At 31.0% G+C, this 20,774-nt stretch overlaps 2 protein-coding genes across 7 annotated transcripts; one reads left to right on the top strand and one right to left on the bottom strand.

The window, feature by feature from the left end:
• The first annotated feature begins 4,479 nt into the window (after nt 1–4,479).
• Nucleotides 4,480–12,409, top strand: LOC141448876 (nucleolar protein 11). The gene is made up of 10 exons (XM_074117693.1): nt 4,480–4,946; nt 5,063–5,230; nt 5,307–5,519; nt 5,600–5,744; nt 5,829–5,996; nt 9,056–9,170; nt 10,458–10,715; nt 10,790–10,996; nt 11,577–11,772; nt 12,197–12,409. The coding sequence occupies exons 1-10, from the start codon at nt 4,815–4,817 to the stop codon at nt 12,323–12,325; spliced, it is 1,731 nt and encodes a 576-aa protein (XP_073973794.1). The 5' UTR covers nt 4,480–4,814; the 3' UTR covers nt 12,326–12,409.
• A 39-nt stretch (nt 12,410–12,448) lies between these two features.
• Nucleotides 12,449–19,873, bottom strand: tho2 (THO complex subunit 2-like protein). 6 transcript variants are annotated; one of them, XR_012455225.1, is made up of 5 exons: nt 16,635–19,873; nt 15,734–16,419; nt 14,987–15,076; nt 13,636–13,663; nt 13,050–13,211 (listed from the first exon to the last, which is right to left on the bottom strand). XR_012455225.1 is itself a non-coding variant. In XM_074117551.1 (4 exons), the coding sequence occupies exons 1-4, from the start codon at nt 19,180–19,182 to the stop codon at nt 12,847–12,849; spliced, it is 3,429 nt and encodes a 1,142-aa protein (XP_073973652.1). In that variant the 5' UTR covers nt 19,183–19,873; the 3' UTR covers nt 12,449–12,846. The 6 variants fall into 6 exon arrangements, 4 of the variants coding, with proteins under 4 accessions (XP_073973652.1, XP_073973614.1, XP_073973642.1 ...); XR_012455226.1 differs by lacking the exon at nt 13,636–13,663 and having other exon boundaries at nt 12,449–13,211; XM_074117551.1 differs by lacking the exons at nt 13,636–13,663; nt 14,987–15,076 and having other exon boundaries at nt 12,449–13,211; nt 16,635–18,950; nt 19,121–19,873.
• Between the last annotated feature and the right edge of the window lie 901 nt (nt 19,874–20,774).

Below are 20,774 nucleotides of genomic sequence, written 5' to 3'. Positions count from 1 at the left end.
TTAAAAAAAAAGTGATTCCACCCAAATTATTTTAAATTAATAGAAAATAACCCCTAATACTACATAATGAAGATCATTTATTAAATACATACATAGATAACGTATAGTACACATTTGTGGGTACATATAACCTTTCTCAATTAGTAAGCCAGTAAGTGCCCCCCTGACCAGTCCTAATTCCAGAGTGAATTGTCGTGCGTGATAGTGGAGTAGAATTAGTTAATCATTTTGAACCAAACTTATAAACTTTTTTAAGAAAATTGAAAGCAGAATGGTTTAGTGTACTTGAAAATAGGTTTTCTTGAAACACAAAAGTCTAACGTTTGTATTAGTATTACAATCGCGAGAATTAAATTTGAATACATATATTTACTGATGTTTTAATGAAGTATTTTTTCTTTTTTCCAGTGCTTTTATCCTTGCGTTTTTTCGATCTTTTGACAACTTGCTCAGCTTTCGCCAGAAATGATTATTTTTAAGGTCCCTTCAGTAGCATGAATGTCAAATATGAGGTGATTCGCATCCATTCAATTCCTGATAATTAACGAAACAAGTTTCAGATGGGGCAACCATAATAATAAAATAGTAATCGTACCAATTGCATGCCCAAAGTTTTGTTGAAAAATATATTACTGATTTAGAATTACCAAAATTGCAACTAGTTTTTGATCTGCAAGCAGTTGACTACATTCTTTCGGAGGCTGTTGTCCCATTCGTACCATACGTTGGCGAGAAGTTTTCGTTTATGCAAGGCCCCATACGGCAAAGTTTCCCGCTACCTGGAAAACGCTTCAATCCGATATTTAGAGTGGCCAGCATGTTGTCCAGATCTAAACCCTATTGAAAATCTATGGAACGAGTTGTCAAGACGAATTAAGAGTCGTTCAACATTAGCAAATTCGCTTCAGGGTTAAGGGTTGCGCTAACGGAAGAATATGAAAATATCCCTCAGGAAATTATTGAAAATCTTATTAGGTCAATGCTCCGTCGAATGCAAGTTGTAATAAACGCAAGAGGCGGAAACACACCCTATTAATTGGAAAATTAACATTTTGTTAATTTCAAATTACTCAATTTTTCTTCTTTTTTTAAATACCAATTGTAATTATTTACCTTTAATATTTCTAAGTATTTCACAAGTGGCCTGTTATTTATTCTAAAAGTATGTGGAGATGTTTATATCAAATTGATTGGAAATAAGTAGGCATACTGGAAGGGTGGCCACTTTTTTTGCCTGTGTATATTGGGGTCGATGAGTTATCCAATAAACGTGCAAAAGTACATTTACATGCTACCTAGCGGCGATTTATAGAACTACACTCTGTAGTTCTTACAACCGCCACTAGAAAGCACAGTATTCACTGTCGCTGTATCAAATGATGCAATTCACCACTTTCATTTTCTATTAAGACATCACTCGGTAAACACGTTATTTTAATTACATTCAATCATGTTGATTTTGTAATTTATTACCGCTAATACCGGAGCGGTCTCTGCGAATCTATTTATTAAAAGAAACCCAGGTAAAAAAAGACGTATAACATCTATCCAATGAACATAAACGAACTTACTTTGTTAGTAATTAGATAATAAAATAAGTATTATGTAGTTATATTTAATACGCATGTTTTTTTTGACATTCTACTGACATAGTTCATTGTGAGTGTAAGGTAGTCATGTACAGGTGTCGAGAGTCACCAAAAAGGTTAAATGTGAGTATAAGGTATAGATCTTTATAGATCTGGTGAGTTGTTATGATGATTAAAAGTTGCTTGTTTTCTTTGTAAAATAATAATGTTAAACCAAGTTTTCATATTTATTTATTACCAAAATAATCTGTTTCAAATGTTTGTAGAGTCAATAAAAATTTATTGTAATAATGTGTATAAATAATTCTTAAAACATAAAAAAGTAATTAATTATTTTATTATAATTGTATGTATTTTTCCCTTTAATCAATTAATGTGAAAAAATTGAAATATAACATATAATCAATAATATTATATTCTTTTCCCAAAATGAGGGAGGAAATAAAAAAAAATTGAAAGGAAAACCTATAGAAAAGGTTATAAATGGCCGTAAGAGTCTAGAGAATGGAAGAAGTAAAACTAACTTACCATTTTGAGTATTGAGATAAAAGAATGGTTTTGGAAAAATGCTATTATGGACAGTGATTGTACCGCTTCCTGGGTGAGAAGCAAGAAATCAAGTTGATTTGTTAATCAATTTCTTCGTTTTCTTTTAATTACTTTTTCTCTATGTTTTTTTTAAATAAGGCATTATGACAATTAGATGGCATTAGGTATGTGTTAATTAATGATTCCGGAAGTGTACTGAAATAAGTTTATTTCTGTTGAGAAAAATGCAAAAAATGTATCTTCATTGTTGAGTGTCCAAAAATACATCCAGGCTATATAAGTCAGTGAAATTCGTAGGGAGGGAGGGCGGGATTAACAAAAATTTTATTACAACATGTTCCTTGTTACAATTTATGATAAAGATGTTAGATATACATTCGTGAATTCTTTAAGTGAGAGATGTGTTTGACTAGATAAAATATACAGTACAATAATTTTATTAGATGGGTTGCTTTGATACAATTTATGATAAATGATTTTTGGTGAATATCGAGGTGCGGTCTTGAATAGAAACAACTTTTTTGCTTTATACCAACGTTTCAAAAATCATTTATCAACAACGGTCGAAAAAATCAAAACCATCATTTATGATAAAGTTAGACATACATTCGTGATTCTTTAAGGGAGAGATGTGAATGTTAGACTAGATAATATATATTTGGAGTGACGAGCGACAAAACGATGTACTCTCCTGTATCGCTCAAGTCGTACTGAAGAAAATTGGTTCCCGTCCATGCATAAATAAAGGTTACATCAGTGCTATCTGTGGTTATTTCAGGAACTTCTAAAATAAATTTTCTTAATAAGTGGCGCCCTATGACGGATTTTTTAAAAACTAATTTTAATTTTTTATTTTTTTTCGATCTTTCGCGTTCTCTGACGGATTTTTTAAAAACTAATTTTAATTTTTTACTTTTTCGATCTTTCGCGTTCTCTGACGGATTTTTTAAAAACTAATTTTAATTTTTTACTTTTTCGATCTTTCGCGTTCTCTGACGGATTTTTTAAAAACTAATTTTTAATTTTTTAACTTTTTGTTTTTTCGCGTTCTCTGACGGATTTTTTAAGAACTAATTTTTTAATTTTCAACTTTCAATTTTTTGCGTTCTCTGACGAATTTTTTTAGAACTAATTTTTTATTTATTTTTATAAATTTTCTTTTTTTTTCCCTTTTTTAGTTTTAAACGTTTTTAGCGCTCCTTTTTGGATTTTAAAACTGTTCGGTAGGTCAGTTGTATAAGGGTTTTATCAATATATATTAAAAAAAAAGATTTTAAATACTAATTCTATTTAAAAAATAGGTATGCAGAGAATTTCTTTTTTCTGTAATTAAAGATTTTTCTACTAAGCTAAACGTTATTTTTATAAAAGTTAAAATTCATAAAATTAATTACATTGTGACATAAACATGCATAGTAACTATAAGTATATAATACAAATTTTAGTTATTGATTCATAACAAAAGTTAATTTTACATTTTCGTTGGATGTTTTCTCAACGATTTTTTCATTTCAACTTCATTTGATGAACTGTTTTTTGCAGATAATAGTACTTACAGGGTTGGCTTTTTCAATCTGAAAATCATCATTTTTCAATGAAATAAAGTTTTTATAAGATTTAATCTCGAAATAAAAAATGTTCTATCCAAAAATAATTCAAATGAAAACTCAACCGTTTCTAAAGATACATTTTTATCTTACTTATTCCTTATTAAAGAAATTAACTATAAATTAGAAAATGAAAATTAAATTGAATTTTTTAAACGGATCAGTTTTTTGAATGAACTGGTAGCATTATAAACCATTGTGACAGTAAATTTGAACTTGAATTACTTCTTCGTCGCAATCTTACTTTTGGACTAAACTTGTTCTAGTCAAGTTACACTTACTACCATAAATTTATAATTCACTGGGTTATTTAGTTTTTTACAACCAAAAACAACAATTTTTCATTTAATTTTTATAGAAAAAGTTCAATTTTGTCCAAAATTATTTAATTTTAGTTATAAAAGCTACAGAAATACATACATATTATAACATCTATAGCTGTTCATAAAGTATTATGCATAAAAGTTAAATAAATAAAAATAAATGTTTTTAAAGAACCTAACCTGTTTATTCCATGAATATGAAATGTGTATATTTCCAAAAAATACACATATGATTTAACATTAGATTAATTAGATTGAAAAATTTAAATCACATTTAAATCTTCCATTATCATTCATTTTTTAATTCTACTATCTTCTTACTTTTTTCAAGAAAATGATTAAAAAATGTTTAGCTCGACTAGAAATTGAATTTTTTAATCAAAATAAAACAACTTTCAACAATAATTAAAACTTATCTTTTCCAGATACAGTGGGAAAAATATAATTTTTCTGGAAAAAGTTTCAGCCTCTGCTGTAATACGTTATGTACATTTCCACAGGCAGAGTGGTAGGTTATATGTAACTTATAACCTGCGCCTACAACTCTAACCTCCTCAATAGACAGGTATTAGGTGAACAATTTCATTTTCACATTTCGTGACTGTGGGTTAGTAGCGTGAATGACGGTTGGATAAATGTTCGTCTTTCTTATGACTGCATAAAAAAGCCATTCATTTAGGCTAGATAGATATGTGATGGTTTTAAGTTTGATGTCATTCAGACATTTATTAAATTTAACTTAAATTATGGCCAAACTTTTACCTCCGTACACTCTGTGCCCGTTAATTGAACACAGGAAGTGTTTAGGAGTTTGTGAAGATTCTACCCCGGGATGCGTTATAGTGACCCTAGGAAAGAATATTGTGATTCGTTACAGAGTAAGTTATTAAGTTATTATTTAACTCAATTAGGTTAACATTACGTTATTTACCATTTAGTAAATAAGTATTTGACACTAAATTTAATCATTGTTATTTTAAAAATTAATTTCCAGCTATCCGACCAGAAGCAGGTTCGCTCCTGGAGTAGTAAAGATAAGCTATCGGCTCCAGTAATTTTTGATTTTACATCAAAACGTTATATAGCAATTTTTAAGTTTAATCAGGTAGCATTTTGGAGTGATGATTCGATGGTACAGCTAAATAAATTAAAGAATTTTAAGGTGAATGTTTTGTAATTTTTTATTAATTATTGATTTCTTTAGTTTGCATTGCTTAAGTATTTATTCTGCGTTCCAGTTCAACCGGCTCATACATGGCATATTGAGTGCAAAAGAATATCCTCCTGTTATTATATATAAAAGTGGTAGAATAGGAATTCTTCAAGATGATTTGGCGTCTAGAAAGTGCTCCGTTGATGAGCAATTCTTGGAAGAGTCGGAAGAGATCCTTTCATCCAACCTTGTGTTAATATCTGGGCATCTTTATGTCAATTTGTTGACTCTGAACAAGGTATCTAACCACTAATTTTAAGTAAACTTCAAAAGAGTTACTTAGGAATTTTGTACTACGTATTTATTCGCTATTTTTAGAAAGTTAGTTTTAAGAAACTTCACTTTATTCCCATTGATGCTGATAGAGTTGACCAATTTTCTGTGAGTTTAGAAGATAGATCGTCGGCTTCAATCAATGCTCACACATTGATTCAGGGTGAATCAACTTCTTTGATCAGTTTATGTAAGTTGTTTGATCTTTATTTTATATATCTATTATTTATTGAAAATTAAGTTAGAAAAATATAGAGGTCTTTTCATAATTTAGGGTCGGATGGAAGTATTTATTCTGCTGAATTACCACTGAAGGATACAAAATCATTTCCCGGAAGAGTATCGTCAAAAGTGGAATCAGTAAACCTTTTGCAACCGGCAGCAATGCATTCTATTGGAGAGCAACAAGTTGTGATATATGGGGCTGCACCTAATTCAGAAGGTAGGCGAATATAGTTCATTCTTTAATATGCCTACGCATGTGCTCTACATAATAAAAACTTGTGAATATTCATTAAGTAGTACTATTTAGTAATACAGATTTTTAATGTTACCGGAAAAGTTAAATCACGGCAAAATCAAATTGAAATCGGAATGAGCAAAAGGAAAAAGTCGCATTTAAGAGTTAAATTTATCTGTTTTCTTACTCACTTATTTCAAGAACAAGTTTCAGGTAAATTAAACTAAGGGTTTGGGACGTTTACCCGATATGAAATGTATCATTGTTATTTTCCTGTAGCCTGTCACAAAACATCAAACGAAAAATCTATTCTAAAAATAAATTCATTTCGTAAAAAAAAGTTTTTTGGCTATCAGCTTATCATTTAATAGCTTCACAAAATAATTTTATATTTTCCTTTTTAATTAATAATAAAGTAATTGCATGTTTTGACAATCTAATTTTTTGCATTTTTAAATAAATTTAAATTTAATATCAAATTATGTTAAATTTAAAAGACGTAGTATTATTTTTTGTACTTAAAGCGCGTCAGCATCTATGGTGATTGGCCCCGGGAGCTTTTTTCATGCACTACCGGTCTCCGGACAGAGTTCTCTCGTTGTAGACAACAATGTCCATCAACAGGCTGTAAGAAGCTCCTAGGAAGAGAAAATCTAAGAATCAGCTGCTGGATTTGAAGCTAGTTTTATTAATATATTTTATTACTAGTTTTATTATTATAATTATTGTTATTCGACAGTTGGGAGAAAAACCTTGGCTATACAATGCCCCTCCTGGGCACAGATAGCTTGCTTAAAGAAAAACAACGACGAATCTAGGATTAAAATTCAGTTCGAAACCAATGTCATCTTAGAAGCTTTGCTGTCCAAACAAATTAGAAAACAGCTAAGTTCCTGAGTCACCATCCTACTTTTATTGACGATTCTTAACCTAACATCCTCACATAATAAACAATCTATCACAAGTTGGACAGGTGTTTCTTCTCCCATCTTATGTATTGTATAAAAGGGGCCAATAAGGTAAGAGCCCCATTGTGTGTGTAGAGATGTCTCCTTCTACCTTTAAAGAGTTAAATTTAAAAAAATCATATTTTATTTCCATTGTCACAATTCTTCTGCCGATGTAAGATATTTTTGCACTACATTAAAGCAGAACGTTTGTAACACTAAATGTTAAATTAGTTTATCCCTTAAATTTTGAAGAACGCGTGCAAAATATTTTCTAATTTATTTAGAAAATAAATTTAATGTTTGTAATTGATATGCTTTAGAATAGACAATGTGGCCCTCATTTTCTTTGCTGTTATTTTCACTAACTAATCCACAGGGTTTTTTTTCTCTCTAGTATCGGCTTTTCGGATGCCCTAGGTAGTTTGGCCATGCTCCTCGTATTTAATAAAATAACTTTCTCTGTACCGTTGAGAGGTCTCACAGATCGCTAGGTTGATTACTTTAGTTATTGGTTTCTAAAACAAGGAACATCTAGCACTTCTCGGTACTTTTCCGTTAGCCGGGCGCAAATGTCGCCAATTGTGAACCAAACGCGAGCCAAGTCAACGGAAAAAAGTTGAAAACGTTCAACTATAAACAAATATTAATTAATAGTAAGCAAAACAAGTTCAACTATAAACAAATATTAATGAATTGTAAAGAAAACAGTTTTACCCAATACTGTTTTTCGCTTGCGCCCGGTTAACGGAAAAGTACCCACTTCTCTTATCTAGTAACTTAATAGCAAAATAGTGAGTTGAAATGACGGAATTGGTGGAGGCATTATTTAAAAATAAAATGGAATAGAGGGAGAATTAAAAGAATGAGCCTTGATGACCATGATCACTTTAGTCCCATGCACGCATCTCATGAAGCAATGACCGCCAAAAGTGGAGGAGTCTATCTTAGATTAGGCATGATTTAACTTCGGTTTATTTCATTTAAGTAAAATTTAAATAATACTTAATGTTTATGTATCCCATTAGAATTAAACTGAACCTTATTTCGTAATTGGACTCTACTGATTAATAATGTGTGGGACGAAACTTTTATTTGCCTACTATAAAATAAAGGAAGTTGATGGGACAATCATTGATTAGAGAAATAAGATTTCTCTAATTTAAAATAAGATAGGTTTTCAACTTCTGATCTGAAATTTAAATAATTTTTACTTCTCTAAATAGTTAAGAAGAAATATTCTTTGGGATACTACCATTTCAGACTAAGACCTTTTGCATATGTTTGAAATGTTTTCTTGAAAATTGATTTTAAGGAGGTTCTGTGTCGACATGCGTTCCTCAAATGTATTTTATTCAGCTAACATTTAGTATAAATCATGGTTTGAAAAAGAAAGTTATGGGAGTGTTTCCCATCAGTTTTTTGTTTTTATACTTCTAGATGAAGACTACAAATTTATCGAAACTTCTTTAATACTTTTCATTCAAAGTATATAGTTAAAGTGTGCTACACCATGACTATCATTTAGGCAGAGGAAAAATTCAAAAATGGATTGTGAAGAAATGATTTATCAGAGGGAGGGAAGAGAGTCTGTGCTAAGCAAGTTATTGGCTCGGTTATGTCGACAAACACCTGGCGGTGTGATAGAATACTTAAAGGGCTTAATTCCAACTGTTTAACTGTAACTATCCATTTGAACTGTTTGAAACATATTCATAAAAGGTTTGCAGGTTTTTTTTTCTAAATAGAATGAAAGCGTACATTTTTTTACTACGGTTGTATGCGTATGAATCAAATTAATTATGCATTCAGAGAATAGTACGGGTAAGTAGCAAGTTTTTTAATATACTTAATTTAAATACTTCAAGTTATAAAAATACAATTTTGATTATACAATAAAGTTATAGGTACAATTATTATTAATTTTGATAGATGTGAATCTTTCGGCAGTATTGGGCGTGATTCAATTTCTACTAAGTTTTATTTTTTTCAGATCTTAGAAGTGCCTTGGAGGAAAAGGACCGCTTCTTATTGCCCCAATAGAAATAATAATATATTTCGCAGTTATCATAAAACTAAATGTTATTTTCGCAGGAGCTGTTCTTTGTATATTCAATCTAAAATATGGGTTTGTGGACAGTTTGCAAAAACTAAAAGTTTATTGTGACACACCAAGACTTTGGGTGGTCGGAACTGTTGGTACGAATAGGTAAGGAAGTATTTTTTGAAAATGGTTTTGCGTATGTGTTAAGAAAATATCTCAAAAATGAAAAATCAGTTTCTTCATACGTTATATTACTTATAGGTTCTATGCTTTGATGTCCTCTTTACTAATAGTTTTTCATATATTTGAACCCATTAATTTTCTTTATACATGCCCTTTTTACGTCGCTGACAGCATACTTGAAGGTCACTGGGTCATTAATTGTATTCCCATCTACATTTAATATACTTAATTTTTAAAAATTCTAAAATGTAAAATCTTCGAAAATATACTCTTTTTTATTTTCCTAACTTTAAATAACACTTTTAAGCCCATAATTTTCTATTTCATCATTACACTACATGACTGCTATAAAAGACTTTCAGACGTCTAAAATCTATAAACTCCTTTTTCTTTTGCCGACTATTTGTTTGATTGTTCCATATGATGTATATTTTTTATTTATTTATTTTTTCAACTCTTCTTGGCATTTTTCAGTTTTAAAATTTTTTCCACTTTTAACTTTTACGTATTTTTGCTTTCCTTGTTAGATTTTCATCTTCAGTACTATTTGTGGTCAAATTAAAGTGCTCACTTCCGTTTTTTTCGGAGATTTTAGCATAGACATGATTCAGGATGTCTAAATGAAAATTAACTTGCATTCGGATTTGCCAGAAATTAATTCATTTTTTTCTTCTACGTTTATTTTAAGAACACATTAAAATTTTATAAAACAACATAAAATATTTATTGTATGTTGTAGTACAATTTTTGACAACAAAAAATTATAGTTCGATAACTAGCTTCAAAAGAAAAGCTGGCTATTAAAAAAACTTATCAACTTTCTACAAAAATCATAGGTGTGCTTATAAGGAAAAAGAAGTGCCTAAAAACTGTCTTACAACTTTAAGATCATAGGATTCCAAAACATTTAGCTCACCTTTCACGGCAGTATAATAACGGCCATGAGTTTATAAGTACAGGTCCAGTTTCTTTATTAATAACATTGATTTTATTAATTGCAATATTATATTTCTAACATTTTTATTATGTTTAATGCTGTATATAAGAACATCTTTTTAAGTGCCCGACTGAAATGAAAGAGACCTCGTTGTTGAGAATAGTAGGAAAAATACGTTGGAGTATCATTTTAGGTTTTTTAAGCTGCTTTAAAATTATTAAATTGCTTTAAAAGCCAAACAAATGAGCTGATTTGATATCTTTTTTTGATTGGAATGTGAAACTAAAGCAAATCTTTTTGAAAAAAAATAATGCTTCAATTCATTTTTCTAGATACATATTATGTTTAAGTGGAGGGCATTTGGTTGTCATTCCTACAAGATTTGGCACACAACGATTGTGTTCGCTGGTTGGCGTGGCTAAATTAAATAGTTTAGAAATGAATGATTCAGTATCCACCCCACCTTCCGCTTTAACTGCAACTTGGAAATATTGTAATGAAACAGTCGATGGAAATGATATGGAGGTTGAACCGAACCAATTATGTGACCGTATAATGAAAATGAGAAAAGCTGGCTTATCCGATCACAGGTAATGTTTTTATATTTTTCCGTGAATTTTTTCATTATTTCATTCATAATTTAATCAAAATTTATTTTTCGCAGGATTTGCGAAGTATTGCTTCCTGAACTTATAAAAAAACAGGAAGAAGAGCAGATAACAGAATTTTTGTCTCTAATAAATGATATACCCGACTATTATTTAATCGATATGGCGGTAATATTTAACAATAATCACTTTTCTGGACAATTGTTAGAGAAAGTTTTAAAATACCCTCTTGTATCAGATCATTCTTCACTTCAACTCGTAAGGTACCTAAAGTTTACATAGTTTGAACACATCTACCAAGGATTTCAATTAGTTCAAGCCAGAATAGGCAAGTTACCAGTGAAAATAAAATATATTGGTCTTATTAATTATGCAGTAAAGTTCAGTAGAAGCTTATGTTTTTTTGACTGGCTCCATTTAAAATCCTTGCCATTTCAACTGAGACCAAACATTTTGTTGCATCCCTAATTTAGTCAAATTTCAAAAACCGAATAATGCCTTTTTATTGGTCGTTTCTGATTATATTTATTTAAATAAGCCAGAAACGATTGATTATATAAATGTTTTGAAAATTTGTTTAAAATCGTCGACATGCTTTCAAAACCTCGTTATGTCGAAATGTTATCAAAATTGAAAGTTGTAAAACATTTTCTTTTTTATTTAGAATGTTTTATACCAAGGAACATTCAACCTGGAATAAATTAATGATTTTTGTCTCCTGAAACATCGAGTGTGAATTGCTTGCCAAGCTTATGAAAGAACATCGACGATATGTCAGAAAAGTTCTTCTAGAATTCTGATCAGCAGAATAAATTAATTTTTTTTTTTTACTTCTTTACTTAGGTCTAGGGTGAATCTGCAGACTGCTTTAGAACTCTTGGCTTTTATAACAAGAATGATGGACAACAGTCTCTTAGTTAAAAGTCTTTTAGATTGGGCATGCCTACTTTTGGATTCCCATTATCAGCAGTATTTACTGTCAAAAGATGAAACTGTAATCGAAACTATTAAGAGTGTAAACACAATCATCAAGCTTCATGTAAGTTTCAACAACTGATGAATTATAAATTTCACCCAAAACTGAAGTAAAAAGTAATCTCTATTTAGTAGTCTCATTTTAGTGCAATAAACTTTTCCGATAGAAGTATCTCATTTTTAGGAATTCATTTTTTAAAGCAAATTTTTACCTTTAGTTTATACATATATCGCAGGAAAATTGAATAATTCCTACTTTTGCAAAAAAAAAAACTAAAAATTTATTGTTTTGCAAAGTGCTAGTTTTTCAAAAATACAAATTTCTCTATATCCCTGCGACTAATACCAACTGTTTTTTGGTTATTTGTTTACTTAAAATAGAACAACTCATTATCAAACATGCGGATAAACAATATTGCAGAGTAGTATAAATAAATGATTTTTTCTCTTCTGTTTATGCATAACAAAAGAGCTTGTTGTTATTTCAGATGGAGTGCATAGCAAATCTAAAAACTCTACAACCAGAACTAGCTTTACTTAAAAAAGGCGTTATTCAGGTCAAAAAAAGTACTGTTTCTCTACAAAGTTATCTTGTTGATACCATTAATTTATATTGATGTGTACTGTAAATGATATAATATTTATCTTGTATTTTTTTTTGGGATAAATAATAAATATAAAATCTGCCATTTTTTTTAATATTCTAGACAGCATCAGTAAAAATTCGAATAATTGGAACATTTAATAAAAACGCTAAAAGAAATTTATTGAATATATGTAAATTTGATACACTTTATATACATATTTAAAAACATGAGAATTACTAAAATGCAACACTTCGCCCGATAGTAAACACACCATACTTATACACAAGAAGGGAGACCAGAATCGAAGCAGTCACGAGGATGTTAAATCTTGATTTAAAAGAAAAAAATGATCATATAAACTTCGCCATCTTCTTTGGCTTGAGTAACAATCACAATTAGGAGGTGATTTTATTTTGAATAATGCCTCTTGTTCTCCCGAAGAAATTTATGTTCAAAATTAATTCCTGATGCTAATTAACCATTGTGAGGATTGTCTTGGTCTTTATTATCTACAGCTATCATTATCCTTGGACTGGCTTCTTAACTTTCGTTTAGTTACTTTTTGTTCGTTTTCCTCTTCGAGTAATGATTTTTTTAGACGACTGTAATTTTTTTAGTTTTTTATTACATTTTTCAACGTTTACTGACTCTCTTTGTACGCTTCTGTTTGTCAAATCATTTGCTGAGATATTCGCTGAAGAAGATTTTTTTTCATTTGTTGAATTTTGATCTTTAAATGGCAATTTTAATGAAGTTAGTTTTAATGGATCTTCTGTTTTATAAAGAATGCCGCAAGCAACTGAAGAAGTATGTTTTGAACAGAAAGAATGGTTCTTAGATAAAGGTGGAGTGTGCAGTTCGTACCAGACATCGCTTTCCTCAACTTCAATAATCGGCTCCTCTTCGATTTTCTTACCTGGCACAAAGTATTATTACTAATTCGTTTCTGTTTTGTACAAAATTTACAATTACAAATACTCATTTCATTACGAACCTCTTCCCTTTTGAAAAAAAGACGATGGGAAACAATTTCTGGAGAGTAGTTATACCTAATAGTCTCATTTTCTAGCAAAACATACGAGGTTAACAAATTTTGCACAACATAACATTATTTTTTTGCAAATACTTGAGAACAACCTATGTACAAAATTTAGGGCCAACTAAATTAGTTTAGAAAAAATTTAATCCAAAAGCCCCTAAAGTAAATTACACCTTCTTATTTTTTTTTTATTTTTTTTTTTTTTGGCGCATCGACGACTATGGTCATTAGCGCCTTACCTTCTTAAAAATATTAAAACTAAACCTAGCAATAAATTAAATTTAAGGAAATCATTTATTACCTTAGGAATGGATGGTTTATTTAACTACCTGTAAAAAGTAAAAGCCAATTACCAAGGACCTTACAAAATACAATTTCAGATGAAAGGTGTAAGGTAGGCAGCAGAGCACGATAAGATCGCTGATTTCATCTGCCGGTAGCATGCATGATTATTGTATTCCTGATCGGTTTCGAACTTTCTTTATCATCGGAAGTAGATTAATCGGTTTGACGTAGAGAATTCGACTTCAATATGTTTCCGTCTCACACTTCACTTGCTGAGTCATCAGCACAAAAGAAGAAATATCAAATTGGTGTAGAGAATACGAATTCAATTAGTTTCCCTTTGCTGTTGAGTTTTGTGAGACAGAAACATAATTGAAGTTCGGATTCTCAACCCCAATCTGATTATTCTATCTTTAATGATCGATGAAATCCGAAACCGGTTAGGGATTTAATCAATATCAATACGAATAAAATCAGCGATAAATAAGTACTTCACCTGCAATCTTGAAAGTAACTGAATGTTGTTAATTTGATTAAAATTAAATTATATTAAATTCTTGAAGCTCATTTTCAGAAATAATTGAAAATTTCTCTGAGAGAGAAATAATTGTTTCTTTGATTGGAATTAACAAATTAGAATTACGTCTTATTATAAAAAGGTACTAACAAATAAACAAAAAATAAAACAATATCAATATAACATCTGAAAGGTCAGGATCAATTTTTTTAGCTTTAAAAAAACCACTCAAAGAAGCAATAAATAAAAGAAACATTTCAAAAATATACCTGTGCAACAATTTATTTATTTTTATCCATTTTTGCTTAACATGCTCAGTTCTTCTATTCAGACGGTTTCAGTTTTTTGGTCCTACGTTGGTTAGGTTCGGTTTGCGGCGTCACACACCTTGCCGACATTTACGCGTATTTATTGAGTTGTTAAACGGAGGAAAATCCAAAACCGTCGCAATGAAAGAAAAAAGAACGCTAAGCTGAGTAAAATCTCTGATAATTATAAAGAATTGCAGATCCAATCTATAAAAAGTTATAAGTGCTTTATGGTATGAAACAGGCAATTTTGTAAAAATAATTTTTAAAATATAAAATCCTGTCACCCAATTTTGCAAGTTTTCTTAGGACATGCAAATTTTCATTCATGCGCTAGACCCAAGCATTCCTGCATTATATATTTCGAAGGTGAAAGTATATTCTGGAAGGAATTAAGGAATAGAGGAACTTTAAATGATTAAGAACTAAGAATAATAATATCCAATAAGAAGAAAGAAAAAAAAAATAATACATTTATTATGTAAAAAAAAAAAAAAACTGCAAATGTTATCGATAAATTGTTTCCTAAAAACTATTATTACTTGTGTTGATTGAGAGGTGTCGACGGCTCAGCTGATTAAGTTAGGGTCGCGTGTCACCGATCATCAGTCATAAGGGAACCAAAAGTGGACCTACGCACAATGAAACAAAAATGAAATATATTTCAATATATTCTATAATTAGTACCAGTTCATTTGAAACTTATGAGGAAAAAATAAATAATTGCTTTAAGTATTACCCTGATTAAAAATAAACATTTTTCGAATTTTAGGTTTTCTTATGTTGCATTTTTCGGAAATTAAGATTGTAGTAGTAGCCAAATAAATTGGCCGTTCAAGCTCATGCCATCTCTTTCCCTACCAAATGGGTCGTTTTTACTAAATTTTTAATTTTTATTATCAAACATTTGGGAATTTATAAAATTTGGAGGAAAATTAAGTAAAAACACAAGAAAACTAGCTCATCATCACACACAATCATTCACATTTACCTAGCTTACGCTTTTAGAACACTACCTGGAAGCCGGCAGTGCATTGAAGAAAGCTTCGGGCGCCTTTACGCCTTAAAGGCAAACAAAATAAAACTGCAGAAATCATAATGTACGACTGCTACTTATGTTACCAATTAAGAAAAATAATAAAATTTGCTTACAATTGAATTTTTTTTGGGAAATAAATTGGATTTACTAGTCCTACCTTCAGACTTTTTACAAGTGTTACTTAAATGTTACTGTAGAATTTATGTAAAAAAAATAATAAAATCTGAAATTGAATACAACTAAAGCATACCGTTTTCTGGTGACTTTGGTGGTGTTTTTGCTTTAGTCTTGTCTTCATCTCGCTGTTGGCTATCGGGAGAATGGTTTCGTTCAATTTCCTTGTGCCTTGATGATTTCTTATCTTTGGAAATATTCGAATGATGAGTTTTTTCCGGATCCTTCGAAGAACTTTCGGGGGATGCTGGATCAGAATTAGAAAAATAAATTTCTGTTTGACTTGAAAAAGATTCTGAATCAATGTCTTCTTTAAGGGAAGAAGTAGTATCAGCTGGCGCCGAGGAAGCAGTGACCACGTGAAAATCGCTTTCGCTGATCCATTTTGAAGATTTCGATAGCAGTAGGCCAGAATAACTAGTTGCTAAAGTATATAAATCTTGTCTATTATTCTTTTCCTCCTCTCGTACTTTATTGATTCTTTTTTCGATGAACTGAGCTAATTTGCTTATTACTGGGAACACAGGCAATAATTTTATCAAGAACAAAATAGCGTTTCGAATTTGAATGAATTCTCCGGACTCCAGTAGGTTTATCAGTGATCTTGTAATCTTGTAGTGCCATTTATGACAAACATGGCGGAAATTTTCAAAATGTACATTATCATTTGGCTCGGAGAACTCATTGCTCACTCGAAATTTAGTCACAAAGCCAGGAGTGTTGGCACATTCTCTGTCATATATTTCCTTGCTCGAATGCCACCTATAAGCAAATAGCTTAGTTAAATATTTATTGGGTTATGAAAAATATTTCAACTAGTAGACATTTTAGATTAATACTAAAAGATCAGAAAATTTTAATTCTATTTGTAAGATCTTCTGTGCATTAAATATTCTACATTTTATACATTCAGTATTTGAAGATACGTTTATGCATTAAAAAAAAAAGAAATTAAATTAAATTAGATTTACACTTACCTCATGATGTTTTCTAAAACAGCGCAAAGGAAACGACCATATCTGGAGGCTTCATTTTCAGTACACGACATTACCCCAAAAGTAATATCACAAAAAATTCTGTCATACAAGAGAAGTGTACTGAAATTCGCTGTTCTAATTGAATGAAGACTGTGAATAAACTGTGCACAATAGAGAGCATCTGTTATGGAAAATATACATCTTGGAAAAATGCAAAGCTGTAGAAACTGAGTTATCATCTCATTCTTTGCCGGCTTTACAGATCTAAGAAGGAACCAATTATCCTTAAATTTTCTAAGATTTTCTAAAATGTTTTTAACATGTGCCTGTTGTTCTTTTAATTCTAAATTCAATTTATCTACCACAGAGTTACTCTTATCTTCACGACTTTGTTTTGAAGAACCTGACATGTCTTGCTCTTGTTTATTAATTTCTTTCTGATATGTAGAATGCGGTACAGATATATCATTCAATGCCAAGGTCCAGAAAATCGCCACAAACTGAGGAGAAATATCATCCCAGTGACGACTTGGGTATAGTTCTTGAATGCTTTCACTAATCGTTTCCATAATATCAAACAGTACATCAGTCATATTTATACTACCTTTCTTCAAATTTGATTTCTTCTCTAGTTCCGCTTTTTGGTCATTTGCTATGGAATGAATCAAAGCTCTGGAGAGAAAGAATGCTGTATCAAACTCTAATTTGTATTCCAGTAGTAACTCATGAATAGATGGAAAGGATGTATAGGAATCATGCATTACGGAACCACTTACAAACGATCCGTACTGTAACAACGTTTCATGACATTCATCATATAACTTTCCGACAAATTTCAAATGATTATTTTGACTTTCACTAAAAATTATATGATTTTTTTGTTGTGCGAGCATTATACCTAGGGGAGCAGTAAGGTTATTTTCCACCAATGCTTGCTTAAGTCTTGTAGCTGTCTTTTTAAAATTCCTTTGCTGGCCGTAGTACCCAGCTTCTGCCTTTAAAAGTTCTCCTCCCCCTAATGCATCGATCTGATGATCAGTCATTACATCTGTTATATCTATCCCAGTCATTTTTTGCAAAATTTCTTTCAAAAGGAGAAGATCTACGCTTCGGTTATTTTTCAACTGTTCCATTATATACAAAAGTATCCCAGATAAATCTACATTATATTTTTTAAAAACTGTTGCACAAAATATTGATGTACTCTGGTACCAGGGAAGCACACCATTAGCATCATGCTTCTCCCTTTTATCATTACAAAGCGAATCAAAGATACAAAAACCTAATACGTCATATGACAAATTCGTCATATATTTTAGGGCATCAACTACAGGACCGATAAGATTATCATACATTTGAATCTGGTACAAAATAATATCAAATAATGTTACAGGAGAATAATGACTTAGCTTGCCAAGAAGACGTCCTATTTGTTTTACATTTTCTTTGCTAACCCTCTTCATACATGCTTTGGCATTGACCTTTCCTTGGAACCTTTTTGATAAAGCTGCCTCATTACTTTTCAGATATATACGCCAATTATAATACATCGAATATCTAGTTTGAAGTGGATAAAGTTTTATAACATTCCATATCGCTTCACTAACGCAACAGTTTGCTTCTATATTTGACAATGTTGGTAAGAGACAGGTGCCTACCATGTTAGTGATCCTCTCCAACATTGCCTCTGACTCTGGATTTGCAGGTACATTAATGATTTGGCATAAAACTGATGATGTTATCCGGGTTATCTTAAATACAAGAACAAGATCATAACGCAATGCAGCTCCTAAAGTGTGCAACATTGGAAAGACGACTTCAGAAACTTCTAAAAATGTATCAGGCTGATCTTCTGAGATAGGACTTGGCAAAAATCCTGGCGGGCATATTTCCATTTTTTCACTAAATCCTGAGTATTTAATGTAAACTTTATGTATAAGATAGTGAATAAATTGGCAAATGGCAATTGCTATTTGGGGTTTTTCAATTACATAATTTTCAGGTAATCTGGACAGTATCATTCGAAAAGTTTTCCACGATCCCAAAGAGGCAGCTACCTCACATAATCCAAGTTTCTGATTTTTTTCGAATTCTATCTTCTGCTTATCCTTCTTTTGATCATCCTTTTGCCCGACAGTTTTTTTATTAGCTTTTTCCTCTAACGATGTTTCTTCTACTTCCTTAGCGATGTCATCATCAGGAGGGGATAGCCATGGGTAAATGTTGTCAACAGTAAAAATATCATTATGAAGCAATATACAAACAATTTCATGTAAAGATTTTGGAGTAACCCCATCTTCTTGATGCGTTGCATACCTGAAACCAATCACTTCAGTGAGCAGATTAACTTCTGGCATGTATAACTTAATAAGAGGGATAAAAAATTTCACTTCCAAAGGCATAGACTGAAATACATCAAGAATAATATCTATAACTCTTGTTGGGTCGATACTAAAACAACCGTTTAATGATCTTATGTTACTTACAATACTCTCTGGTTTAGAATCGGTTTTATGAAGCTGCATAATGAGTTTTGCATAGCCCTCATTTTCTTCCCGGAATAAATTAAACTTGTTTTGTTTATAATAAAGCTTGGTTTTAATCTTAATAAATTTGGTGTGAAACGTTTTAACTATCATGTTGAAATCTGCAAGCGTTTCAAATTCTAAACGTTCTCTTGATAATTCCGTACACCACTTATCATCCAAATAGAGCAGAATCTGCTTAAGCCTTTGTCTCAATTCTGTAGCTACGAAATCTTGAGATAATTCTGCATCAAATACTGTAATTGTGTCCATAATAAGTGAAGGAATCTCGTCGTGAAGTTCTGTAAGTACGATGCACATTTCACCAACGTCTTCAGGCTTCAGTGAGCCATAGATACCCTCCCTAAACAACTTGATAAGTAATTTTGGCAGAGTGGTATTCTTCTGCTTTCCCTTGAGGTGGACATAACCAAGTGTTCCTATAATTGTCTTAAACACTTGAAAAAAAGCGCCTCTTCCCTTCCCATCCCAATCCTTCCAGTCTATATTATTCGTATCTTCCGACTCAGAAGGCATAATACTATCCCAATAAAAAACTTGTTACTAAAAGAGACATACAGTTTACACACAAATAAAATATTTAAGTAATTAATACAGCTGTAAACTTTAATATCACTTAAATATCCGCTAAAACTATAATACGCGCTGACGCGGAAGGTTACAAACTACATTGCCGGTTATCTATTTTCTACAAAATATCTTCCAAACTTGATCCTAACATAAAAACAAACCTTCGATTCCTTAAAAAAAATTCGTTTTGTATTCTAAGCTGGTTTTTAAAAATTATTTTAAATCTCCTTTGTTCGCTATTGAATGTTGATTTTATCCAGTTTCTAGACTGGCATAAATTTAACTAAATTTCAGATTATTAGGCAGACATTACTAAACAAGAAAGGTAAATTGTTTAAAAAGCTGATCTACGCCGACCAAATTCTTTCTGAGAGAAAATTGAACAAAAAATAAAAGGAAAGAATTAGTAGGTTATTCCGAAAAGCAAAATTAAAACTCTGGTAGGACAGTTGTGTAAGACGAGAAAAACTGCTCGAAAAAGCGTAATTTTGAAAAACAACCATCTTTAAAAATATAATTATTTGTGGGAAAATCTAATAGAACGTACACAGTCTTACATTAAAAAAGCGTTTAATATAGATTGTTTTGTACTCTAAATTTAGTTTAAGTAAAAATATATTACAATATTATCCGGTGTTCTTAACCAGACGTTTTGCCTGGAGAGCCTAGGATGAGTGTTGGAGGGAATGCAGTCTTTAATTTGGGACAGTTTTCTTCAGAATATTTGAGGGTTTCGATGGGGAGTAGTTGGCATCAGGGAGTGTTAATTTCAAAGTGCAGGGTCCCACTTCTCTTTCAATAAATAACCTAGAGAAACCGGAGTGAGTTGATTAATTATCCAGAAATGCTGAAACTCCTAGAGTATGTCATGTATCAGTTGGAACTAGCGAGTGGGAAAACGATCTAATTGGTCGCAGTGTAGAATGCAAAAAAAAAAAAGGCAGTTATTCAGCAGAAATTCGTCTTGAATAATTTCGTTCTAATGTCCTGCCAAGTGTTATCATATACAATTTCTTATTACATA

This window comes from Rhodnius prolixus, unplaced genomic scaffold, assembly GCF_049639745.1.
Source record: "Rhodnius prolixus isolate KJV_2025 unplaced genomic scaffold, Rpr scaffold_1, whole genome shotgun sequence".
Classification (NCBI taxonomy): domain Eukaryota; kingdom Metazoa; phylum Arthropoda; class Insecta; order Hemiptera; family Reduviidae; genus Rhodnius; species Rhodnius prolixus.
Note: the sequence above shows the minus strand (reverse complement) of the source record. Positions and strands in the feature narration are given on the sequence as shown.